Source organism: Molothrus aeneus, unplaced genomic scaffold, assembly GCF_037042795.1.
Source record: "Molothrus aeneus isolate 106 unplaced genomic scaffold, BPBGC_Maene_1.0 scaffold_43, whole genome shotgun sequence".
Lineage (NCBI taxonomy): Eukaryota > Metazoa > Chordata > Aves > Passeriformes > Icteridae > Molothrus > Molothrus aeneus.
The window spans coordinates 256,788-282,829 of record NW_027099100.1 but is presented as its reverse complement, the minus strand read 5'-3'; the positions used below and the strand labels follow the sequence as shown (position 1 = coordinate 282,829).

The 26,042-nt window shown below is 60.8% G+C and overlaps 2 protein-coding genes across 9 annotated transcripts in view; one reads left to right on the top strand and one right to left on the bottom strand.

The window, feature by feature from the left end:
• Window positions 1-490: 490 nt before the first annotated feature.
• LOC136570932 (PHD finger protein rhinoceros-like) lies at window positions 491-13,126 on the top strand. 5 transcript variants are annotated; one of them, XM_066571350.1, is made up of 10 exons: window positions 491-871; window positions 2,415-2,470; window positions 3,869-3,919; window positions 4,039-4,077; window positions 5,593-5,625; window positions 7,419-7,547; window positions 9,159-9,203; window positions 11,066-11,110; window positions 12,787-12,885; window positions 12,982-13,126. In XM_066571350.1, the coding sequence occupies exons 1-9, from the start codon at window positions 855-857 to the stop codon at window positions 12,843-12,845; spliced, it is 474 nt and encodes a 157-aa protein (XP_066427447.1). In that variant the 5' UTR covers window positions 491-854; the 3' UTR covers window positions 12,846-12,885; window positions 12,982-13,126. The 5 variants fall into 5 exon arrangements, with proteins under 5 accessions (XP_066427447.1, XP_066427449.1, XP_066427448.1 ...); XM_066571352.1 differs by lacking the exon at window positions 11,066-11,110 and having other exon boundaries at window positions 494-871; window positions 12,787-12,863; window positions 12,982-13,125; XM_066571351.1 differs by lacking the exon at window positions 11,066-11,110 and having other exon boundaries at window positions 495-871; window positions 12,982-13,125.
• An 8,870-nt stretch (window positions 13,127-21,996) lies between these two features.
• The window catches only part of HSF1 (heat shock transcription factor 1), a 66,253-nt gene continuing 62,207 nt past the window's right edge, over window positions 21,997-26,042 (bottom strand). For 2 of the 4 annotated variants that reach the window (XM_066571362.1, XM_066571365.1), the window contains 3 exons: window positions 25,298-25,363; window positions 23,726-23,795; window positions 22,584-23,032 (listed from right to left, as the gene is read on the bottom strand). In XM_066571362.1, the coding sequence (XP_066427459.1) occupies window positions 22,773-23,032; window positions 23,726-23,795; window positions 25,298-25,363 (396 nt within the window). In that variant the 3' untranslated portion in view covers window positions 22,584-22,772. Of the gene's footprint in view, window positions 22,303-22,374; window positions 23,033-23,725; window positions 23,796-25,297; window positions 25,364-26,042 lie in introns of those variants that run through there. The other 2 variants (XM_066571363.1, XM_066571364.1) reach the window with 2 other exon arrangements.

Below are 26,042 nucleotides of genomic sequence, written 5' to 3'. Positions count from 1 at the left end.
CGCCGTTCCCGGTGCCTCAGGTGACCCCGCTGCGGTGCCAGACCCGGTACCCGCAGTCCCGGTGCGGTTCCGCTGCGGGCCCGGTGCGGGCCCGGTGCCAGACCCGGTACCCGCAGTCCCGGTGCGGTTCCGGTGCGGGCCCGGTGCCAGTTCCGGTACCCGCAGTCCCGGTGCGGTTCCGGTGCGGTCCCGGTGCGGGCCCGGTGCCAGTTCCGGTACCCGCAGTCCCGGTGCGGTTCCGGTGCGGTCCCGGTGCGGGCCCGGTGCCAGTTCCGGTACCCGCAGTCCCGGTGCGGTTCCGGTGCGGTCCCGGTGCGGGCCCGGCTCCATCCCGGTCCTGTCCCGGTTCCCTCCCGCTCCATTGCGGTCCCGGTGCGGTCCCGGTTCCATCCCAGTCCCGGTGCGGTTCCGGTGCGGCTTTAATGCGGTCCCGGTGCGGTTCCGATCCCGGTTCCGGTGCGGTCCCGGTTCCGTTGCGGTCCCGGTGCGGTTCCGGTGCGGTTTTAATGCGGTCCCGGTTCCATCCCGGCCCTGTCCCAGTTGTGTTCCGGTCCCGTTGCGGTCCCGGTCCCGGTCCGGTTCCGGCGCGGTTATAACGCAGTCCCGGTTCTGTCCCGGTTCTATCCCGGTGCCGGTGCCGGTGCCGGTTCGGGGCGGGCCGGGATTGGCTGGCCCCGCGCCACCGGCCCCGCGCCACCGGCCCCTCCCCGTCCCCGCCGCTAAAACGGCCCCGGGCGGGCCCGGCCCGCAGCGACAGCGGCGACAGCGGCGACAGCGGGGACGGGAGGGACAGAGCGACAGGAGGGACAGAGCGACAGCGGCGACAGAGCGACAGCGGCGACAGAGCGACAGCCATGGGACCCACGGCGCCGTGAGACACCGGGGGGACAGCGGGGACAGCACCGGGGACAGCGGGGACAGTGGGGACAGAGGGGACAGCGGGGGGACATTGGGAGATGGAGGGGGGACAGTGGGGACAGAGGGGACAGAGGGGATGGAGAGGATGGAGGGGACACAGGGGGGACATGGGGGACAGAGCAGGAAAGGGGGGACAGAGCAGGGACAGAGCAGGGACAGAGCAGGGACAGCGGAGGGGACACAGAGGGGACAGTGGAGGGGACACAGAGGGGACAGAGGGGACAGCGGAGGGGACACAGAGGGGACACAGAGGGGACAGAGCAGGGACAGTGGGGGGACAGAGGGGATGGAGGGGATGGAGTGGGGGACAGCGGGGACAGCAGAGGGGGGACAGGGCGGTGGGGACAGCGGGGACAGCAGAGGGGGGACGCGGGGGGACAGGGGGGACAGGGGGGGACACAGGAGACAGCACCGGGACAGGGGACAGAGGGCGGGGACAGCGGAGGGGACACAGGGGACGGAGCGGGGACAACAGGGGACAGCAGCCAGGGGGGACAGGGGGGCATGGAGGGGACAGCGGGGGGACACTGGGGACAGAGGGGACAGCAGGGACAGAGGGGGGACACAGGGGACGGAGCGGGGACAGCAGGGACAGAGGGGGGACACAGGGGACGGAGCGGGGACAACAGGGGACAGCAGCCGGGGGGACAGGGGGGATGGGGGGCATGGAGGGGACAGCGGGGGGACACAGGGGACGGAGGGGGGCACCGGGGGACAGCAGCGGGGGCACAGCACAGGGGACAGCGGGGACACAGGGGGACAGCGGAGGGGACAGCGGGGACAGTGCGGGGGGACAGCAGAGGGGACACAGGGGACAGCAGGGGGGACAGGGGGGGACAGGGGGGAAGAGGAGGAGACAGAGGGGACAGCGGGGGGACAGCACCGGGGGGACACCGGGGACAGCGGGGGGGACACGGGGGACACGGAGGGAGGGAGGGGGACAGCACAGGGGACAGTGCGGGGGGACAGGGGGACAGCACGGGAGATGCAGGGGACAGAGGGGACAGCGGGGACACGGGGGATGGAGGGGGACGGGGGGGGACAGCAGCGAACAGCAGGGACAGCAGAGGGACAGGGGGACAGCGGGGACAGCAGAGGCGGCGGAGGGGACAGCAGAGGGGACAGTGAGGGGCAGAGGGGATGGAGGGGACAGAGCAGGGGACAGCACAGGGGACAGAGGGGACAGCACAGGGGACAGAGGGGACAGCACAGGGGACAACAGGGGGGACAGAGGGGGACAGAGGAGGGACAGGGCGGATGGAGAGGGCTGAGGGGACAGGGGGGACACAGGGGGGACACGGAGGGGACACGGAGGGGACAGGGGGGACACCCGGGGGTCTCAGCACGGGGTCCTGGGGGTGTCCGAGTGTCCCGGGGGCCGCGAGTGGCACCTGGGGACCCGGGGGTGGCTCCGGGGGGTGACAATGGCAGCTGTGGTGGCTCTGGGGGGGAGGTGACAATGCCACCGCTGTCCCCGAGCCGCTCTGTCCCCGCAGGCTCCCGGCGCTCGCCGTTGTCACCGCTCTGCTGGCGGCCACCGCCATGGCCCAAGGTGAGGGGGGGTCGGTGTCACCTTTGGTGTCACCCTCGGTGTCCCCTCGATGTCCCCTCGGTGTCCCCTCAGTGTCCCCTCAGTGTCACCCTCGTGTCACCCTCGATGTCCCCTCAGTGTCTCCTCAGTGTCCCCTCAGTGTCACCCTCGATGTCCCCTCGATGTCCCCTCAGTGTCCCCTCAGTGTCCCCTCAGTGTCACCCTCGTGTCACCCTCGATGTCCCCTCAGTGTCTCCTCAGTGTCCCCTCAGTGTCACCCTCGATGTCCCCTCAGTGTCCCCTCAGTGTCCCCTCAGTGTCACCCTCGTGTCACCCTCGATGTCCCCTCGATGTCCCCTCAGTGTCCCCTCAGTGTCACCCTCGGTGTCACCCTCGATGTCCCCTCGGTGTCCCCAGGGTGTGGCCACCATGGGGCCGATTGTGGGGGGGGATTTGGGGAGGGGGGGTCACACGGTGCCACCCTCGGTGTCACCTCGGTGTCGCCCTTGATGTCCCATCGGTGTCACCCTGATGCCACCCTCAGTGTCACCTTTGGTGTCACCCTGGATGTCATCCCCAGTGTCACCCTCGGTGTCACCTCGATGTCATCCCTGGTGTCACCCTCGGTGTCACTTTGGTATCACCCTGGTGCCACCTCAATGTCACCTCGATGTCAGCTCGATGTCACCTCAGTGCCACCTCGATGTCACTTTGGTGTCACCCTTGGTGTCACCGTGGTGTCACTCAGTGTCACCTCAGTGTCACCCTCAATGTCACCCTGGTGTCACCCCGGTGTCACTCTGGTGTCACTCTCATTGTCACCCTCGGTGCCACCCCGATGTCACCCCGGTGTCACTCTGGTGTCACCCTTGGTGCCACCCCGATGTCACCCTTGGTGCCACCCCGATGTCACCCCGGTGTCACTCAGTGTCACCCTTGGTGCCACCCCGATGTCACCCTGGTGCCACCCCGATGTCACCCTGGTGTCACTCAGTGTCACCCTTGGTGCCACCCCGATGTCACTCTGGTGTCACTCTCAATGTCACCCTTGGTGCCACCCCAATGTCACCCTGGTGTCAATGTCACCCTTGGTGCCACCCCGATGTCACCCCGCTGTCACCCTGGTGTCACTCTCAGTGTCACCCTTGGTGCCACCCCGATGTCACCCTGGTGTCACCCTGGTGTCACTCTCAATGTCACCCTTGGTGCCACCCCGATGTCACCCTGGTGTCAATGTCACCCTTGGTGCCACCCCGATGTCACCCTGGTGTCACTCAATGTCACCCTGGTGTCACTCAGTGTCACCCTTGGTGCCACCCCGATGTCACCCTGGTGTCACTCAATGTCACCCTGGTGTCACTCAGTGTCACCCTGGTGTCACCCCGATGTCACCCCGGTGTCCCCCCGGTGTCCCCGCAGGTCCCTCGGGTCCCCTGGAGGTGGCGCTGTCGGGGGAGGGACCGACCCCAGGTAAAGGGGGGGGGGGGGGGGATTTGGGGACCCCCGCCCCAATTTCGGGGGGCTCGGGGGGATTTGGGGGCACCGTGGGTGACGCCCCCTCCGTGTCCCCCCCTCCGTGTCCCCCCCAGAGCCCCCCGGGCCCGCCAAGATGGAGGCGTCGGGAGAGAGTGAGTGGGGGGGGGGACCCCAAAACAGCCCCGCGAACCCCAAAACAGCCCCAGGACCCCAAAACAGCCCCGCGAACCCCAAAACAGCCCCGGGACCCCAAAACAGCCCCGGGACCCCAAAAAATCCCCGAGACCCCAAAAATCCCCGGGACCCCAAAACAGCCCCAGGACCCCAAAACAGCCCCAGGACCCCAAAAAATCCCCGCGGACCCCAAAAAATCCCCGGGACCCCAAAAAATCCCCGCGAACCCCAAAACAGCCCCGGGACCCCAAAAGATCCCCGGGACCCCAAAAATCCCCGGGACCCCAAAACCCCCCCGGGACCCCAAAACAGCCCCGGGACCCCAAAACCCCCCCGGGACCCCAAAAAATCCCCGGGACCCCAAAACAGCCCCGGGACCCCAAAACAGCCCCGGGACCCCAAAAAATCCCCGGGACCCCAAAAAATCCCCGCGAACCCCAAAACAGCCCCGGGACCCCAAAAGATCCCCGGGACCCCAAAAATCCCCGGGACCCCAAAACCCCCCCGGGACCCCAAAACAGCCCCGGGACCCCAAAACCCCCCCGGGACCCCAAAAAATCCCCGGGACCCCAAAACAGCCCCGGGACCCCAAAACAGCCCCGGGACCCCAAAACCCCCCCGGGACCCCAAAACAGCCCCGGGACCCCAAAAAATCCCCGGGACCCCAAAAATCCCCGCGGACCCCAAAACCCCCCCGGGACCCCAAAACAGCCCCGGGACCCCAAAAAATCCCCGCGAACCCCAAAACAGCCCCGGGACCCCAAAACCCCCCCGGGACCCCAAAACAGCCCCGGGACCCAAAAAAATCCCCGCGAACCCCAAAACCCCCCCGGGACCTCAAAACCCCCCCCGGGACCCCAAAAAATCCCCGGGACCCCAAAACCCCCCCCGGGACCCCAAAAATCCCCTCCGGGACCCCAAAACAGCCCCGCGGACCCCAAAACCCCCCCGGGACCCCAAAAAATCCCCGGGACCCCAAAACCCCCCCGGGACCCCAAAACCCACCCAGGACCCCAAATCCTCGTGACCCCCCCCCCCGGGGACCCCCAAGAATGGACACGGGAACCCCCAAAAGCCCAAAAAATGGGGACACAGGGACCCCAGAAATGGGGACAGGGACCCCAAAAATGGACACGGGAACCCCCAAAACCTCCCAAAAATGGGGACCCCCAGAAATGGACGCGGGAACCCCAAAACCCCCCCGGGGACCCCAAAACCCCCTCAGGGCCCCCAAATCCCATAAATGCCCCCAGTGTACCCCCAAAACCCCCCAAGGACTCCCCCAAAATCCCCCCGGGGACCCCAAATCTTCCTGACCCCCCTCAGGTAACCCCAAAAACTCCCCAAAAATGGACACGGGAACCCCAAAAATCCCGCCGGGGACCCCAAAATCCTCCCCAGGAACCCCAAATTTCTCCTGATTCCCCCCTGAGGACCCCAAAACCGCCCCCGGGGGACCCCAAAATTCTCCTGACCCCCCCCTCCCCCCCCAGGTGATCTCAGCACCTCGGCGCACCTGGGCAAAGGTAGGGGCACCCCAAAAACGGGCACCCCAAAAATGGGGGTACAGACCCCCAGAAATGGGAACAGGGTCCCAAAAATCGGGATTGGGACCCCAAAAATGGGGAAGAAACCCTAAAAATGGGGACGGGGACCCCAAAAATGGGGACGGGGACCCCAAAATTGGGAAAGGGACCCCTGAAGGAAAAGGAGCCCGAAAATGGGGACGGGGACCCCTAAAACTGGGGATGGGGACCCTAAAATGGAAAAGGGACCCCAAAAATGCGAATGGGGACCCCAAAAAAGGGGACAGGGACCACAAAAATGGGCACGGGGACCCCAAAACTGCGGAAAAAATCCCAAAAATGGGGACAGGGACCCCAAAAATGGGGACAGGGACCACAAAAATGGACGGGGGACCCCAAAAATGGTCACGGGGACCCCGAAAATGGGGAAAAGAATCCCAAAATGGGGAGGGGGACCCCAAAAATGGGGGTAGGGAGCCCGAAAATGGGCACAGGGACCTCAAAAATGGGGAAAAAAATTCCCATAAATGGGAACGGGGACCCCAGAAATTAAATAGGGACCCCAAAAATGGGCACAGGGACCCCAAAAATGGGGAAAAAAATTCCCATAAATGGGAACGGGGACCCCAGAAATTAAATAGGGACCCCAAAAATGGGCACAGGGACCCCAAAAATGGGGAGAGGGGCACCAAAAATGGGATCGGGGACCGCAAAAATAGGGGCGGGGACCCCGAAAATGGGGAAAGGACCCCCAAAAATGGGGAAAGGACCCCCAAAAATGGGCACGGGAACCCCCAAAATGGGGAGAAGAATCCCAAAATGGGCACGGGGACCCCGAAAATGGGGAAAAAAAATCCCAAAAATGGGGACAGGGACCACAAAATTGGGCGGGGGACCCCAAAAATGGGGACGGGGACCCCGAAAATGGGGAAAAGAATCCAAAAATGGGGAGGGGGACCCCAAAAATGGGGGTAGGGAGCCCGAAAATGGGCACGGGGACCCCAAAATGGGCACGGGGACCCCAAAAATGGGCACAGGGACCTCAAAAATGGGGAAAAAAATTCCCATAAATGGGAACAGGGACCCCAGAGATTAAATAGGGACCCCAAAAATGGGCACAGGGACCCCAAAAATGGGGAAAAAAATTCCCATAAATGGGAACGGGGACCCCAGAAATTAAATAGGGACCCCAAAAATGGGCACAGGGACCCTAAAAATGGGAAAGGGAACCCCAAAATGGGCACAGGGAGCCAGAAATGGAAAAGGAACCCCAAAAATGGGATCGGGAACCCCAAAATGGGCACGGGGGCACCAAAAATGGGGGTGGGGATCCCAAAAACGGGAACGGGGACCCCGAAAATGGGGAGAGGGGCACTAAAAATGGGGACGGAAATGCCAAAAATGGGATCGGGGACCCTAAAAATGGGGAAGGGGACCCCGAAAATGGGGAAAAGAATCCCAAAAATGGGGAAAGGACCCCCAAAAATGGGCACGGGGACCCCGAAAATGGGGAAAAAATCCCAAAAATGGGGGCAGGGACCACAAAATTGGGCGGGGGACCCCAAAAATGGGGACGGGGACCCCAGAAATGGAAAAGGAACCCCAAAAACGGGCACGGGGACCCCCAAAATGGGCACGGGGGCACCAAAAATGGGGGTGGGGACCCTAAAAATGGGCAAAGGGACCCCGAAAATGGGGAAAAGAATCCCCGAAAATGGGGGGAAGGATCCCCAAAGTGGGGGCGGGGACCCCAAAGTGGGGGCGGGGACCCCAGAGTGCCGCCCCTCCCCCAGCCGTGACGTCAGCGGCGTTCCCGGGGTCCCCCCTGGGCACCGAGGGCCGGGACCCCCCCCCGGGGGGCGCCTCCGGCTCCGAGAGCGGCTCCGAGAGCGCCCCCCCCCCACCGCCGGCGGCGCAGAGAGGTCAGGGGGACCCCGAAACTGGGGGGGGGGGCCCCGAAATGGGGGGGACCCCGAAATGGGGAGGGGTCCCCAAAAATTGCGGGGGGCGTGAAATGGGGGGGTCTCCCAAAAGGGGGGGGGTCCCCAAAATGGGGGGCAGGCGTGAAATGGGGGGGGACCCCAAAACGGGGGGGTCCCCAAAAAGGGGGGGCTCCCGAAATTGGGGAGGGTCCTGAAATGGGGGGGGGGGGGCGCGAAATGGGGGGAGGTCCCGAAATGGGGGGGGGGGGTCCTCAAAATGGGGAGCGGGGATCCCGAAATGGGGGGGGGGGGGTCCCCAAAATGGGGGGGGGAGGGTCCCGAAATGGCGGGGGGTCCCCAAAAATTGCGGGGGGCCGTGAAATGGGGGAGGTCCCCAAAATGGGGGGGGTCCCCAAAATGGGGGGGCGTGAAATGGGGGGGTGCCCAAAACGGGGGGGTCCCCAAAATGGGGGGGGTCCCCAAAATGGGGGGGGGAGGGTCCCGAAATGGGGGGGGGTCCCAAAAATTGCGGGGGGGCGTGAAATGGGGGGGTCCCCCAAAAGGGGGGGGGTCCCCAAAATGGGGGGGCGTGAAATGGGGGGGACCCCAAAATTGCGGGGGGGGGGGGTCCCCAAAACAAGGGGGGTCCCCAAAAAGGGGGGGTCTCCCGAAATGGGGGAGGGTCCTGAAATGGGGGGGGGGTGGGGGCGTGAAATGGGGGGAGGTCCTGAAATGGGGGGGGGGGGGGGTCCTCAAAATTGCGGTGGGGGGTCCCCAAAATGGGGAGCGGGAATCCCGAAATGGGGGGGGGGAGTGAAATGGGGGGGTCCCCAAAATTGCGGGGGGTGTCCCGAAATGGGGGAGGGTCCTGAAATGGGGGAGGGGGGGGTCCCGAATAGGGCGGGGGTCCTCAAATGGGGAGGGGGGACCCCCAAAATGGGGGGGGACCCAAAATGGCGGGGGGGCTTAAGTGAGGGGGGGTCCTAAAATGGGGGGGCGCAAAATTGGGGGTGGGGGGTCCTGAAATGGGGAGGGGTCCCAAAATGGGGGAGGGGGGTTCCAAACTGGGGGGCCCTAAAATGGGGGGGTCCAAGAATGGGGGAGGGGGTCCCGAAATGAGGGGGGGGGCCCTAAAGTGGGGGAGGGTCCTCAAAATGGGGGGGGGTCCGAAAAGACGTGGGGAGGGGTCCCGAAATTGGGGGGAGGGGGGGTCCCGAAATTAGGGGGGGGTTCTAAAATGGGGTCCCCAAATGGGGAGGGGTCCCCAAAAGTCGTGGGGAGGGGTCTCAAAATTGGGGGGGGGGGGGTCCCAAATGGGGGAAGGGTCCTAAAATGGGGGGGGCCAAAATTGGGGAGGGGTCCTAAAATGGAGGGGGGGGGGCTTAAATGGGGAGGGGGTCCCAAAGTGGGGGGGGGTCCTAAAATTGTGGGGGGGTCCCAAAATGGGGGGAGATCCCCAAAACTTCTTGGGGGGTCCCTGGGTGGTGGGGAGGGGTCCCAAAAATGGTGGGGAGGGGTCTGGGGGGGTCCCGGGATTGTGGGGGGGGTCCGGGGTGTGGGGGAGGGGTCTCAGGGCCCCCGTGGGTCCCCAAATGTCCCCTCCCCCCCCAGGTCCCCTCTCCGATGTCCCCTCCCAGTCCAGCGAGTCCGAGGAGGGTGAGACCCCAGACCCAAAACCCCAAACGCCCCAAAACCCCCAGACCCCAAAACCCCAAATCCCCAAAGCCCCCAGACCAAAACCCCAAAACGCCCAGACCCCAAATCCCCAAAGCCCCAAAGCCCCCAGACCCCAAAGCCCCCAAAGCCCAAATCCCTCAAAGTCCCCAGACCCCAAATCCTGACCCTGGGGGGATCTCCAAAGCCCCCAGACCCCAAATCTCCAAAACCCCAAAGTCCCCAGACCCCAAATCCGACCCTGAGGGGGTCTCCAAAGCCCCAAAACCCCAAAGCCCCCAAAGCCCCCAGACCCTAAAACCTCAAAGCCCCAAAGCCCCCAGACCCCAAAGCCCCCAGACCCCAAATCTGACCCTGAGGGTGTCTCCAAAGCCCCCAGACCCTAAAACCCCAAAGCCCCCAGACCCCAAATCTCCAAAGCCCCCAGACCCCAGACCCCAGATCCGACCCTGGGGGTCCCCAAAGCCCCCAGACCCCAAAGCCCCCAGACCCTAAAAACCCAAAGCCCCAAAGCCCCAAATCCTGACCCGCGGGGGGGGGCTCCCAAAGCCCCCAGACCCCAAATCCTGACCCTGAGGGGGTCTCCAAAGCCCCAAAACCCCAAAGCCCCAAATCCCCAAAATCCCAAAACCCCCAAAGCCCCAAATCCTGACCCGGGGGGGGGGGTCCCAAAGCCCCCAGACCCCAAATCCTGACCCTGAGGGGGTCTCCAAAGCCCCAAAACCCTAAAACCCCAAAACCCCCAGACCCCAAAACCCCAAATCCTCAAAACCCCAAGACCCCAAAACCCCAAAATCCCAAAACCCCCAGACCCCAAGCCCTAACCCAAATAATTTGGGGTTCCCACAATTTGGGGTTTCCATTTTGGGGGGGGGGGTCCCGTTTTTGGGGTTCCCACAATTTGGGGTTCCCACAATTTGGGGTTTCCATTTTGGGGGGGGGTTCCCGTTTTTGGGGTTCCCACAATTTGGGGTTTCTGTTTTTGGGGTTGGGGGTTCCCATTTTTAGGGTTCCCGGGGTTTTTGGGGTTCCCATTTTTGGGATTTTCCAGTTTTGGAGTTCCCACACTTTTGGGGTTCCCGTTTTGGGGGATTTCCCGTTTTTGGGGTTCCTGGTTTTTTGGGGTTAGGGCTCCTGTTTTTGAGGTTCCCACAATTTGGGGTTCCCTGTGTTTTTGGGGTTCCCATAATTTGGGTTTCCCGGTTTTGAAGGTTCTCGGTTTTTTGGGGTTTGCACAACTTGGGGTTCCTATTTTTGGGGTTCCCAAAATTTGGGGTTCCCACAATTTGAGGGTTCCCACAATTTGAGGGTTCCCACAATTTGGGGTTTCCGGTTTTTTGGGGTACTCTGTGTTTTTGGGGTTCCCATAATTTGGGGTTCTCCGTTTTTTGGGGTTCCCATTTTAGAGGTTCCCACAATTTGGGGTTCCCGTTTTTGGGGTTCCCTTCTTTGGGGGGTTCCCATTTTTGGGGTTCCCGTTTTTGGGGGGTTTTCCCAATTTGGGGTTCCCGTTTTGGGGTCTCCATTTTTGGGGGATTTTCCCATTTTGGGGTTCCCATTTTTTGGGGGTTTTCCCAATTTGGGGTTCCCGTTTTGGGGTCTCCATTTTTGGGGGATTTTCCCATTTTGGGGTTCCCATTTTTTGGGGGTTTTCCCAATTTGGGGTTCCCGTTTTGGGGTCTCCATTTTTGGGGTGTCTCCATTTTTGGGGGGGGATTTTCCCATTTTGGGGTTCCCATTTTTTGGGGTTTTTCCCAATTTGGGGTTCCCGTTTTGGGGTCTCCATTTTTGGGGGTTGGTTTCCATTTTTGGGGTCTCCACAGTTTGGGGTTCTCTGTCCCCAGGGGGGCGCCACGAGCCGGACTCGGAGGAGGCGCTGGGGACACAGGGTGGGACAATGGGGGGGACAATGGGGACAATGGGGGGGACAATGGGGACAATGGGGACAGTGGGGACAATGGGGACAGTGGGGACAGTGGGGGGGACAATGGGGACAATGGGGGGGACAATGGGGGGGACAGTGGGGGGACACTGGAGACACTGGGGGGACATTGGGGGGACACTGGGGGGACACTGGGGACACAGGGTGGGACAATGGGGACAATGGGGGGACAGTGGGGACAGTGGGGGGACACTGGGGACACTGGGGGGACATTGGGGGGACACTGGAGACACAGGGTGGGACAATGGGGGGACAGTGGGGACACTGGGGGGACACTGGGGGGACATTGGGGGGACAATGGGGGAACACTGGGGGGGACACTGGAGACATAGGGTGGGACAATGGGGACATTGAGGGGGACATCGGGGGGACACTGGGGACATTGGGGACAAATTTGGGACAGTGGGGGGACACTGGGGACATTAGGGGGACATTGAGGACACTGAGGACAAGGGGAACATTGGGGACACATTGGGGACACATTGGGGACAGTGGGGGGGACACTGGAGACACAGGGTGGGACATTGGGGACAATGAGGAGACAAGGGGGGGACACTGCGGGGGACATTGGGGGGACAATGAGGGACAATGGGGACATTGGGGGGACACTGGGGACACTGGGGACAAATTGGGGACATTGGGGGGACACTGGGGACACATTGGGGACATTGCGGGGGACACTGGAGACACAGGGTGGGACATTGGGGACAATGAGGGGACACTGGGGACATTGGGGACACTGGGGGGACACATTGGGGACACTGGGGACATTGGGGGACACTGGGGACATTGGGGGGACAATGGGGGGGACAATGATGGGACTGGGGACAATGGGGGGGACAATGGGGACATTGGGGACACCAGGAGGGGACAGGGGGTGGCAGGGGGACACCGAGGGTGGCAGGGGTGGCTGTGGGGACAGGGGCACAGCACGGGGGTGGCAGTGGGTGACACGGGGACAGCAGAAGGGGACAGGGTGACACGGGAGGGGACAATGGGGTCTCTACGGGGACAGAGGTGACACAGAGGTGACACAAGGAGGCCCAGAGGGGGCCCCGGTGTGACAGTGCCGTGTCCCCAATGTCCCCAAAGTGTGACAGCGCCGTGTCCCCAAGGTGACATTTCCCTGTCCCCAATGTCCTCACACACACAGTGCTGTGTCCCCAGTGTCCCCAAGGTGACATTGCGGTGTCCCCAGTGTCCCCAAGGTGACATTTCCCTGTCCCCAAGGTGACATTTCCCTGTCCCCAATGTCCCCAAGGTGACATTGCCGTGTCCTCAAGGTGACATTGCGGTGTCCCCAATGTCCCCAAGGTGACATTTCCCTGTCCCCAAGGTGACATTTCCCTGTCCCCAATGTCCCCAAGGTGACAGTGCGGTGTCCCCAAGGTGACATTTCCCTGTCCCCAATGTCCCCAAGGTGTGACAGTGCCGTGTCCCCGCTGTCCCCAAGGTGACATTTCCCTGTCCCCAATGTCCCCAAGGTGACAGTGCCGTGTCCCCAAGGTGACATTGTGGTGTCCCCAAAGTGACATTTCCCTGTCCCCAGTGTCCCCAAGGTGTGACATTTCCCTGTCCCCGCTGTCCCCAAGGTGACATTTCCCTGTCCCCAATGTCCCCAAGGTGACAGTGCCGTGTCCCCAAGGTGTGACAGTGCCGTGTCCCCGCTGTCCCCAAGGTGACAGTGCCGTGTCCCCAAGGTGACATTGCGGTGTCCCCAAGGTGACATTTCCCTGTCCCCAGTGTCCCCAAGGTGTGACAGTGCCGTGTCCCCGCTGTCCCCAAGGTGACATTTCCCTGTCCCCGTTGTCCCCTCAGGGCTCTGACGCCGCCGCTCCCGATGGATTCTCCCGCGGGACCTTCCAGAACCTTCCCCGCTGTCCCCCCCGGTGTCCCCTTGGTGTCCCCAATGTCCCCCCCCCCCTCGGTGTCCCCAGTGTCGTCCCCCCCGCCCCCGGTGTCCCCTCGGTGTCCCCAATGTCCCCCCCCCCCCGGGGTCCCCAAGTTCCCCCCCCCCCCCCCCGGTGTCCCCTCGGTGTCCCCAATGTCCCCCCCCCCCCCGGTGTCCCCCCCGTGTCCCCTCCCCCAGCCCCAATAAAGACCCTGCAGAGGCAGCGCCAGCTCCGGGGGGGAGGGGACACCGGGGACATCGAGGGGACACGGGGGGGGATGGGGGGGGACACACGGAGGGGACACGGGGGGGACGGGGGGGACATGGGGGGGGGGACAATGGGGGGTGGAGGTTGGGACACGGGGGGGGGGACATTGGGGGGGACACGGGGGGGTGGGGGGACACTGTAGGGACAATGGGGGGATATGGGGGGGGACACTGGCGGGACACTGAGGGGACACTGGGGGGACATTGAGGGGGACACGGGGGGGACATTTGGACATTGGGGGGGACACTGAGGGGACAAAGGGGGCACATTGAGGGGACATTGGGAGGGGACAGGGAGGGGACACTGGGGGGACATTTGGACATTGGGGGGGACACTGGGGGGACACCAGGGGGACACTGAGGGGACAAAGGGGGCACATTGAGGGGGACACGGGGGGGGACAGGGAGGGGACACTGGGGGGACACAGGAGGGAGGGGACACTGGGGGGGACATTTGGACATTGGGGGGGACACTGAGGGGACACTGGGGGCACATTGAGGGGGACACGGGGGGGGACACAGGAGGGGGGGACAGGGAAGGGACACTGGGGGGGGACACAGGAGGGAGGGGACACGGGGGGGGACATTTGGACATTGGGGGGGGACACTGAGGGGACACCAGGGGGACACTGAGGGGACATTGGGGGGACATTGAGGGGGACACGGGGGGGGACAGGGAGGGGACACTGGGGGGGACATTTGGACATTGGGGGGGGACACTGAGGGGACATTGGGGGGGACACCAGGGGGACAAAGGGGGCACATTGAGGAGACACTGGGAGGGACACGGGGGGGGACACTGCGGGGTCAAGTGGGGGGACACAGGGGGACATTGGGGGCACAGTGGGGGACACTGGGGGGACGCACACATTTGGGACTTTTGGGGGACACTGGGGGGACATGGGGGAACTTGGGGGGACATGGAGGGGGCATGGGGGGGGGGACACGGGAGGGACCACGGGGGGACATTGGGGGAGACATTGAAGGGACATGGGGGGGACAACAGGGGGCATTGGGGGGGACATTGGGGGACACAGGAGGGACAACGGGGGGACATTATGGGGACATGAAAGGGGACACGGGGGACACGAGAGGGACACGGGGGGATGGGGGGACACTGAGGGACATTGAGAGGACACTGGGGGGGGACACAGGAGGGGACACGGGGCAACATTGGGGGGACATTGGGGAGGACACTGGGGACATTGGGGAGGACACTGGGGACATGGGGGGGACACTGGGGATATTGGGGACATGGAGGGGACATTGGGGAAGACACTGGGGGGGACACTGGGGACATGGCGGGGACATTGTGGAGGACACTGGGGGGCTGGGAGCGTCCCCCTGAGGAGGTGGGGACACAAAGGAGACACTGGGGGGACATTGAGGGGGACATTTGGACATTGGGGGGGGACACTGGGGGGACATTGAGGGGACACTGTGGGGACACTGGGGGAACATTGTGGGGGACAGAAAGGAGACACTGGGGGGACACTGTGGGGACATGGAGGGACATTGTGGGGACATTTGGGACATTGGAGGGGGCACTGGGGGGACATTGGTGGGGCCTTTGGAGGACATTGGGGGGCCATCGAGGGGGCATTGGTGGGACATTGAGAGGACACTGGGGGGGACATGGGAAGGGACACGGGGACATTGAGGGGGCATTGGGGGGGACATAGGGGAGGACATGGAGGGGACACTGCGGGGACATTTGGGACACCGGGGGGGACATGGAGGGGGACACAGAAGAGTACACGAGGGGGGGACATTGTGGGACACGAGTGGGAGAGGGGACACGGGAGGGACATTGCGGGGGACACGGGGGGACACTGGGGGGACATTGATGGGACATTGGGGGACACTGGGGGGCACTGGGGGGACATTGATGGGACATTGGGGGACACTGGGGGACACTGGGGGGACACTGGGGGGACATTGATGGGACATTGGGGGACACTGGGGGGACACTGGGGGGACATTGATGGGACATTGGGGGACACTGGGGGGCACTGGGGGGACACTGATGGGACATTGGGGGACACTGGGGGGCACACTGGGGGGACATTGATGGGACATTGGGGGACACTGGGGGGACACTGGGGGGACATTGATGGGACATTGGGGGACACTGGGGGGCACTGGGGGACACTGGGGGGACATTGATGGGACATTGGGGCACACTGGGGCACACTGGGGGGACATTGATGGGACATTGGGGGACACGGTGGGGACACAGAGGAGGACACGGGGAGGGGACGCGAGGCTGAATCTGGGGGTCCCCACGGGTTTGAACTGGGGGGGTCCCCCTCAGTGTGGGGGCTGGAGGGGGATGGGGGATTGGGGGGGGCACTCCCTGAGGATCCTCCGGGGGAGATCCCAGCCCCGGATCCCAATTCCTGGGGATCCAAGGCTGGATCCCAAATCCCAGCCCTGGATCCCAATTCCCAACCCTGGATCCCAATTCCCAGCTCCAGACCCCAATTCCCAACTCTGGATCCCAATTCCGGGGGCCGGATCCCAATTCCCGTGCCCGGATCCCAATTCCCAGCCCTGGATCCCAATTCCCATTCCCAGATCCCAATTCCCATGCCCAGATCCCAATTCCCATTCCCAGATCCCAATTCCCATTCCCAGCTCCCAGCTCCCATCCCTGGATCCCAATTCCCATGCCCAGATCCCAATTCCCAGGGCTGGATCCCAATTCCAGACTCCAGATCCCAATTGCTGGTCCTGGATTCCAATTTCTTGAGCTGGAGCCCAGTTCCCAACCCCAGATCCCAATTCCCACCCCTGGATCCAATCCCCAAATCCCAGATCCCAATTCCCAGCCCCAGATCCCAATTCCCAGCCCCGGATCCCAGCTCCCGGGGCTGGATCCCAATTCCCAGCCCTGGATTCCAATTCCTGTGCCTGGATCCCAGTTCCAGTGCCCAGATCCCAACTCCCAGCTGCAGATCTCAGTGCCTGGCCCCAGATCCCTGCTGCTCCTCCAGAAGCCATTGCCAGCTCTGGATCCCAACTCGCAAGGCTGGATCCCCATTCCCTGCTCCGGATCCCCATTCCCAGATTCCCAGATTCCCATTCCCTAATCCCCAATCCTGGATCCCCATTTCCCATTCCCAGATCCCCATTCCCATGCCCGGATCCCCATTCCCGTGCCTGGATCCCCATCCCCGGATCCCCGTTCCCGGATCCCCATCCCCATATCCCCATTCCTGTTCCTGGATCCCCCTTCCAGGATCCCCATTCCCGGATCCCCATTCCCAGATCCCCATCCCCGTTCCCAGATACCCATTTGCAGATCCCCATTCCCGTATCCCCATTCCCAGATCCCCATTCCCATTCCCGTATCCCCGTTCCCAGATCCCCGTGCCCGGATCCCCATCCCCATTTGCAGATCCCCATTTGCAGATCCCCATTCCTGGATCCCCATTCCCAGATCCCCGTTTCCATTCCCGTATCCCCATTCCCGGATCCCCGTGCCCAGATCCCCATTCCCGTGCCCGGATCCCCGTGCCCGGATCCCCATTCCCGTGCCCGGATCCCCATCCCCGGATCCCCATTCCTGGATCCCCATTCCCAGATCCCCATCCCCATTCCCGTATCCCCGTTCCCAGATCCCCGTGCCCAGATCCCCATTCCTGGATCCCCATTCCCGTATCCCCATTCCCAGATCCCCATTCCCAGATCCCCGTTCCCATTCCTGTATCCCCATTCCCAGATCCCCGTTCCCATTCCCGTATCCCCGTGCCCGTATCCCCATTCCCAGATCCCCGTTCCCATTCCCGTATCCCCATTCCCAGATCCCCGTGCCCAGATCCCCGTTCCCATTCCCGTATCCCCGTTCCCGGATCCCCGTTCCCGTTGCTCCCCGTTCCCGTTGCTCCCCCCGAGCCCCGCAGTGACTCGGGAGCGGGCGGGAGGCGCTGGAGCCGAGCGTTTATAGAGAGAGACAGAGACAGAGACAGAGACAGAGAGCGCACGGTCCCACGGGATCCGGCATTCCCACCCGGACCCCGACGATCCCGCGCGGAATTGGGACGGTCCCACGCGGGATCCCGACGTTCCCATGTGGGATCCCGGCATTCCCACGCGGAATTTGGACGGTCCCGCGCGGGATCCCGATGTTCCCACGTGGAATCCCAGTGTTCCCACACGGGATCCCATATGGGATCCTGACACTCCCACATGGGATCCCGCCACTCCTACATGGGATCCTGACATTCCCATATGGGATCCTGGCTTTCCCACACGGGATCCTGACATCCCCGAATGGGATCCCGACATTCCCACATGGAATTTGGGCATTCCCGCATGGAATTTGGGCATTCCCATATGGGATCCCACACGGAATTTGGGCGTTCCCACACGGGATCCTGGTGTTCCCATGCGGGGATCCCGACATTCCCACACGGGATCCTGACACTCCCGAATGGGATCCCAACATTCCCACAGGGAATTCGGGCATTCCCACACAGGGTCCCAGCATTCCCACGTGGGATCCCAACATTCCCACATGGAATTCGGGCATTCCCACACAGGATTCCATGTGGGATCTTGGCATTCCCACGTGGGATCCCGACATTCCCACAAGGAATTTGGGCATTCCCACGTGGGATCCTGACATCCCCAAACGGGATCCCAGCATTCCCTATATGGGATCCCGACATGTTCCCAACACTCCCACGAGGGATCCCGACTTGATCCCACGCGGAATTCAGACATTCCCACGTGGGATCCCGACTCGATCCCGTGTGGGATCCAGGTCCTTCTCTCGTGAAAAATTCCCAGGTTCAGTTCTGGGGTCGCTGCTCCCAATCCCGAGGCCCGGGGACAAATCCCAGAGCTGGAGCCAGAAAATCCAGGAACACCGAACCGGGATCCCCCGGAATTCCAGTGGGATCCCCCAAAATTCCAGTGGGATCCCCCAGGATTCCAGATTTCCCAGAATTCCAGTGGGGTCCCCCAAAATCCCAGCGAATTTCCCAGAATTTCAGTGAATTTCTCAGAATTCCAGCAGGATCCCCCCGAATTCCAGCAGATTTCCCAGAATTCCGGTGGGACCCCCTGGAATTCCAGCAGGATCCCCCCAAAATTCCACTGGGATATCCCAAAACTCCAGTGGGATTCCCCCAGAATTCCAGAAGATTCCCCCAAAATTCCAGTGGGATTTCCTAGAATTCCAGGGGGATCCCCCCCAGCTTCCAGCAAGATCTCATGAAATTAGAATGGGAGCCCCCAGAATTCCAATGGGATCCCCCAAAATTCCAGCGGGTTTCCCAGGACCCCAGCAGGGTCTCCCCAAAATCCCAGTGGGATCCCCTGGAATTCCAGCAGGATCCCACAAAATTCTAGTGGATTTCCCAAAATTCCAATGGGATCCCTCAGAATTCCAGGGGATCCCCCAAATTCCAGTGCATTTCCCACAATCCCAGCAGAATCCCGCAAAATTCCAGCGCGATCCCCTGGAATTCCAGTGGGATCCCCAGAATTCCAGCAAATTTCCCAGAATTCCAGCAGGATCTCCCAGAATTCCAGCAGATCCCCAGGAACCCCAGCAGGATCCCCCAAAATTCCACTGGGGTACCCCAAAATTCCAGCAGGATTTCCCAAAATTCCAGCGCGATCCCCCAAAATTCCAGTGGGATCCCAAGGAGATCCCAGCGGATCCCCCAGAATTCCATCAGGATTTTCAGAATTCTGGCAGGATCTCATGGAATTCCAGCGGGATCCCCCAAAATTCCATTGGATTTCTCAGAATTCCAGCGGGATCCCCCAAAATTCCAGCGGGATCCCGTGGAATTCCAGCAGATCCCTCAGAATTTTAGTGGGATCCCCTTGGAAAATCCAGCAGGATCTCCCAAAATTTCAGCGTGATTGCCAAGAATTCCATCAGGATCCCCCAGAATTCCGGCAGGATTCCCTCAAAAATTCCAGCAGATTTCCCAGAATTCCAGTGGGATGCCCCAGAATTCCAGCGGGATCTCCCAAAATTCCAGGCGGATCTCCCAGAATTCCAGCGGGATCCCCCAGAGGGGAACAAGGAATAAAACCCGGGAATTTTCCAGCAGGAACTGGAGAGGTTGGAATTGGGGTCCCGTGGGATTTGGGCACCGCCAGGTTTTGGGGCACCTCGGGATTTTGGGATCCCACTGGAATTTGGGAGTCCCCATGGGATCAAAGAGGATATTGGGGTCCCCCTGGCTCTGGGGGTCTTGTGGCACCGCCCGGTTTTGGGGTCCCATTGGATTTTGGGGTCCCATTGGATTTTGGGGTGCTGGGGTGTTTGGGCACTGCCAGGTTTTGGGGCACCTTGGAGCTTTGGGATCCCTCTGGATTCTGGGATCCTATTGGATTCTGGGATTAAAGAGGATTTTGGGGTCCCCCTGGCTCTGGGGATCTTGTGGCACTGCCGCGTTTTGGGGTGTGCTGGGATTTTGGGGTCCCACAGGATTTTGGGGTCTTCTCGGCCTCAAGGGTCCCATGGGATTTGGGATCCCACGGGATTTTGGGGCCCCATTGGATTTTGGGGTCCTGGGATGTTTGGGCACTGCCAGGTTTTGGGGCATCGCTGGATTCCAGGGTCCCCCATGATCTTGGGGTCCCCCTGGCTCTGGGCATCTTGTGGCACTGCCGGGTTTTGGGGTTCCGCTGGATTTTGGGGTCCCACGGGATTTTGGGATCCCACAGGATTCTGGGGTCCCCCTGGTTTTGGGGGTCCCGTGGGACTTGGGGCACTGCCAGGTTTTGGGGCACCTCGGGATTTTGGGGTGCCCACAGGGTTTTGGGGTCCCCTTGGCTTTGGGTGTCTCCTGTCAGTGACAGATTTTGGGATCCCACAGGATTTTGGGGTGTCCCCCCCATCCCAGCACTGCCAGGTTTTGGGGTCCTGAGGGGTTCAGGCAACGCCAGATTTTGGGGTCCTGTGGGATTCTGGGGTCCCACAGGATTTTGGGGTACCCCCCTGCCCAGTACTGCCCGATTTTGGGGTCCTGTGGGATTTTGGGGTCCCGCTGGATTTTAGGGTGCTGGGGTGTTCGGGCCCTGCCAGGTTTTGGGGTTCCGTGGGATGCTGGGATCCCAGTGGATTTTGGGGTCCTCCTGGTCTCCAAGGCCCCATGGGATTTGGGATCCCAATGGATTTTGGGGTCCTGTGGGGTTCAGGCGCTGCCGGGCTTTGGGCTCGGGTGCAATTTCCAGGATTTTGGGATCCCACAGGATTTCAGGATCTGGGGCATTCCAGGTTTCCCCAGGATTTGGGGATCCGCTGGATTTGGGGCTATTTCACGACCCCGTGGATTTTGGGTGCCGTTTTTTTTTCTGGGATATTCCAGGATTTTGGGATCTGCTGGGTTTGGGGCTATTTCAGGACCCCGTGGATTCTGGGCATTGTTTTTTTTCTGGGATATTCCGGGGCTTTGGGATCAACTGGATTTAGGGATCTGTTTGATTTGGGGCTATTTCAGGACCCCGTGGATTTTGGGCACTGTTTTTTTTCTGGGATATTTCGGGATTTTGGGATCCGCTGGGCTTTGGGCTCTTTCGGGACCCTGTGGATTTTGGGCGCTGTTTTTTTCCTGGGATAATCCAGGATTTTGGGATCTGCTGGGTTTAGGGATCCGCTGGATTCAGGGCTATTTCAGGACCCCGTGGATTTCGGACGCTGTTTTTTTTCTGGGATATTCTGGGATTTGGGGATCCCTGGATTTCAGCTCCCCCAGATCCCGGGGTTCTGCTGCTCTCTGGGTCCCTGGGATCCTTCAGGGTGCTCCAGGATTTTCTGGGATCCTCTGGGATGCCCTGGAATGCTCCAGGATTCCCCGGGATGATTTGGGATGCTCCAGGATTTTCTGGGATGCTCCAGGATTTTTTTGGATCCTCTGGGCTCCCTTCTGATGATCTCCCTCCCTTCTGATGCTCTGGGATGCTCCAAGATTTTCTGGGATCTTCTGTAAATTCCCAGGATGATCTGGGACCCTCCAGGATCCTTTGGGATTTCCTGGAATTCGCCAGGATCCTCCACGATCCCTTGGGACCCTCTGGGACCCTCCAGGATTCCCTGGGACCCTCCAGGATCCTTTGGGATTTCCTGGAATCGTCCGGGATCCTCCAGGATTTCCCAGGGACGGTTTAGGACCCTCGGGGATCCTCCAGGACTCCCCGGGATCCTCTGGGATTTCCCAGAATTCTCCAGGATTCCCTGGGATCCTCCAGGACTCCCCGGGATCCTCTGGGATTTCCCAGAATTCTCCAGGATTCCCTGGGATCCTCCAGGACTCCCTGGGATCCTCTGAGAATTCTCCAGGACACTCCACAATCCCCCGGGATCCTCTGGGATATCCCAGAATTCCCTGGGACGGTTTAGGATCCTCCAGGATCCTCCGAGGTTTCCCAGAGTTCTCCAGGACGCTCCAGGATTCCCCAGGATCCTCTGGGATGCTCCGGGATTCCCCGGGATCCTCTGGGACGCTCCAGAATCCACCAGGATCCTCTGGGATGCTCCGGGATCCCCGGGGACGATTTAGGATCCTCCAGGACTCCCCGGAATGGCCCGGAATGGCCCGGAATGGCCCGAGGGCGGCGCTGGCTCCGGGTTCTGAGCGAAGCAGGACGAGGTCACTCGGGGATTCCTTCCCTTTTTTTTTCTTTTTTTGTTTTTTTTTGGGATCCCGGTTTTTGTTTGTTTTTGTTTGTTTTGGGATCCTGTCCCTGTGCCCGGTGCCGGCCTTAGGACACGGCCGGGTCCTTGGGCGTGGGCGGGAGCAGCGCGGGATCCTCGGGGTACTCCTCGGGGTACTCCTCGGGGTACTCCTCGGGGTACTCCTCCGGGTACTCCTCCGGGTACTCGTCCCCGTCCGGGAAGCACGGGGGCCCCTCCCCCAGCTCGAAAAATATCGGGAGATCCCCGGAGCCGACGTCGACGGCGCTGGAATCCACCAGGAACAGCGGCTGGACGGTGCAGGGAACGAGCTGCTTCCCTGGGAAACAACGGGAATGAGGGAATTTGGGAATTTGGGATTGGGAATGTGGGATTGGGAGAATCCACTGAGCAGGGAACGAGCTGCTTCCCTGGGGAACAACGGGAATTTGGGAATGGGAATTTGGGATAATCCACCAGGAACAGCGGCTGGACGGTGCAGGGAACGAGCTGCTTCCCTGGGAAACAATGGGAATATGGGAATTTGGGAATGGAGATTTGGGATAATCCACCGGGAACAGGGGCTGGATGGTGCAGGGAACGAGCTGCTTCCCTAGAACACAACAGGAATTTGGGATTGGGGATTTGGGATTGGGGATTTGGGATAATCCACCAGGAATTGGTGGATTATCGTTCCCTGCACCAGGGGCTGGACGGTGCAGGGAACGAGCTGCTTCCCTGGGAAACAACGGGGATTTGGGAATTTGGGATTGGGGATTTGGGATTGGGAATGGGGGATTGGAATTGGGATCACGCACTGTGCAGGGCAGCAGCTGCTTCCCTGGGACAATGGGAATGTGGGATTGGGATAAATGGGATTGGGAATTTGGGAATGTGGGATTGGGATAAATGGGAATGGGATAATCCACTGTGCAGGGCAGCAGCTGCTTCCCTGGGAAACAACGGGAATGTGGGATTGGAAAAAAGGGATTTTGGGATTGGAAAAAATGGGAATTTGGGATAATCCACCTGGAACAGGGGCTGGACTGTGCAGGGAACGAGCTGCTTCCCTGGGAAACAACGGGAATGTGGGATTGGAAAAAATGGGAATTTGGGATTATGGGATTGGGATCAGGGACTGAGCAGGGCACCAGCTGCTCCCCTGGGAAATGGGAATTTGGGTTTGGGAAAGCAGAATTGGGACTGGGAATTTGGGATTGTGGGATTGTGAATGGGAGACTGGGATTGGGAGAACCCACCAGCAACAGCAGCAGCTGCAGGGAATGTTTGGGATGGACAGGAATGTTTGGGATGATCCCAGCTCGAGGTTGGAATCCCAATCCCAATCCCAATCCCAATCCCAATAACCCCCCCCCACATAATCCTGATTGCAATCCCATCCCAAATATCCCCAAATTCCCGCTGGGATACCGGAGTCCCCCATTCCCAAACACCCCAAAATTCCCAGCGGGATACTCGAGTCTCCCATTCCCAAATACAACAAAATTCCCGTTGGGATACCACTGTCCCTCATCCCCAAATATCCCAAAAACCCCCAAATTCCTTTGGGATACCAAAGTTTCCCATTTATAAAAATCCCAAATATCCCAAAACTCCCTTTGGGATACCGGAGTCCCCCATTCCTAAATATCCCAGAAATCCCCAAAAAACCAAAAAATTCCCATGGGATACTACAGTCCCCCATTCCCAAATATCCCCAAAACCCCCAAATTCCCAAAATTCCCCAAATTCCCGTGGGATACCGGAGTCCCCCGCGCCGGGCTCGGTCTCCGTCGGTTTCTGCTGCTCCTGGTTCGAGAGGAGATCCTGGATCTGTCGGAATTCCGGGAATTATTTCCACTCATTCCAAGGTTTTTGGGGTTTTAAAGCACCTGCTCATCCCAAACTGTTCCCAGAAACGATCCCGGAGAGGAAAATCCCGGGAATGGGGAGGGGCTGGCGCTGCCAAACGGGGACAGTGGGGAACGATCCTGGACAGGAGCCCGGCCCTGATCCCAATCCCAATCCCGGTCCTGATCCCAGTCCCGATCCCGATCCTAATCCTGGCCCTGATCCCAATCCCAATCCCAGTCCTGATCCCATCCCGATCCCAATTCCAGCCCTAATCCCGATCTAAACTCCAATCCCAGCTCCAATCCCGATCCCAATGCCACTCCAAATCCCAATCCCAGCCCCGGCCCTGATCCCAATCCTGATCCCAGCCCCAATCCCAATCCCAGCCCTGATCCCATCCTGATCCCGATCCCAATCCCAATTCTGATCCTGATCCCGATCCCAATCCTAATCCCAGCCCCAATCCCAAATCCATTCCCAATCCCGATCCCAATCCCGACTGTGGCCCCCAATCCCAATCACAGCCCTAACCCTAATCCCAATCCCAGCCCCAATCCCAATCCCAATCACAGCCCTAACCCTAATCCCAATCCTGGCCCTGTTTCGAATCCCTCCCCTGATCCCAGTCCTGTTCCTGATCCCATCTCCAATCCCGATCCTATCCCTGATCCTGATCCCAGCCTTGATCCTGATCCCGGCCCCAGTCTCAGCCTGGATCTGAATCCCAATCCCAGCCCTGATTCCAAGCCCAGTCCCGATCCCAATCCCAGTTCTGGCCCTGATACCCTGATCCCTGCCCCGATCCCGATCCCAGCCTCAATCCCAGCCCCAATCCCAATTCCAATCCCAGCCCTGATCCCAATCCCAGTCCCAAATCCAGCCCTGATCCCAATCCTAATCCCGGTTCTGATCCCAATCCCAGCCTCGATTCCAATCCCAATCCCAATCTCAGCCCTGATCCTGATCCTGATCCCAACCCCAGCCCTGATCCCACTCCTGGCCCTGACTGAAATCCCAGCCTAAATCCTGATCTCAATCCCAAATCCTGATCTCGATCCCAACTCTGGTCCCGCTCCCAATCCCAGTCCCGCTCCCAATCCCAATCCCAGCTCGGATCCTGATTCCAACTCCAATCCTGATCCTGATCCCAATCCCAATCCAAATCCCAATCCCAATTCCAATTCCAACCCAAGCCCTGATCCTGATCCCAATCCCAATTCCGATCCCAATCCAAGCCCTTATCCCAATAATAATCCTGATCCCAATCCCATCCCCAACCCCAACCCCAGCCCTGATCCCAATCCTATCCCCCATCTCAACCCCAACCCCAACCCCAGGATTTTCCCCAGGAATTCCGCGGCTGTAGGGGCTTAAATGGGAATCCCAGGGGCTGGAAAATTTGGGATTTGCCCTTTTTGGGGTGGTGGTGGTGGCCGACAATTCCCAGAATTCCCGAAATTCCCGGGATTCCCGGGGCTCACGCTGGCCAGGCTGCTGTCCAGGTCGGGCAGGGTCACGTCCGGCACCGCCACCGAGGGGCTGAAGAGCTGCCGGGAAAAGCGGGAATGAAACCGGGAACGAAACCGGGAATTCCGGGAAAATCCCGGCCCCAGAATGGGAACGGTGGAATTCCCAGGAAAATCCCGGCACCAGAATGGGAACGGTGGAATTCCCGGGAAAATCCCGACCCCAGAATGGGAATGGTGGAATTCCCAGGAAAATCCCGGCCCCAGAATGGGAACGGTGGAATTCCCGGGAAAATCCCGGCCCCTGAATGGGAACGGTGGAATTCCCAGGAAAATCCCGGCCCCTGAATGGGAATGGTGGAATTCCCAGGAAAATCCCGGCCCCTGAATGGGAACGGTGGAATTCCCGGGAAAATCCCGGCCTCTGAATGGGAACGGTGGAATTCCCAGGAAAATCCCGACCCCAGAATGGGAACGGTGGAATTCCCGGGAAAATCCCGGCCCCCAGAATGGGAATTCCTGGGAAAATCTGTCCTGAGAATGGGAATGGTGGAGTTCCTGGGAATATCCTGCCCTGGGAATGGGAATTCCTGGGAAAAACCCAAGCAGGAAATGGATCCTGGAACATTCCCAGTGGGAATTCCTGGGAAAAAACCTCCCCTGAGCCAGGGAATGGTGGAATTCCCAGGAAAAATCTGTTCCAACACAGGGAATTCCCGGGAAGATCCCGCCCCAGGAATGGGAATTCCTGGGAAAAATC

Excerpts from the sequence above, each read along its gene's own strand:
- LOC136570932 (XM_066571350.1), top strand. Across the intron at positions 2,471-3,868 it reads GGCCACCGCCATGGCCCAAG|GTCCCTCGGGTCCCCTGGAG; the intron begins GTGAGGGGGGGT and ends GTGTCCCCGCAG. Across the intron at positions 4,078-5,592 it reads GATGGAGGCGTCGGGAGAGA|GTGATCTCAGCACCTCGGCG; the intron begins GTGAGTGGGGGG and ends CTCCCCCCCCAG.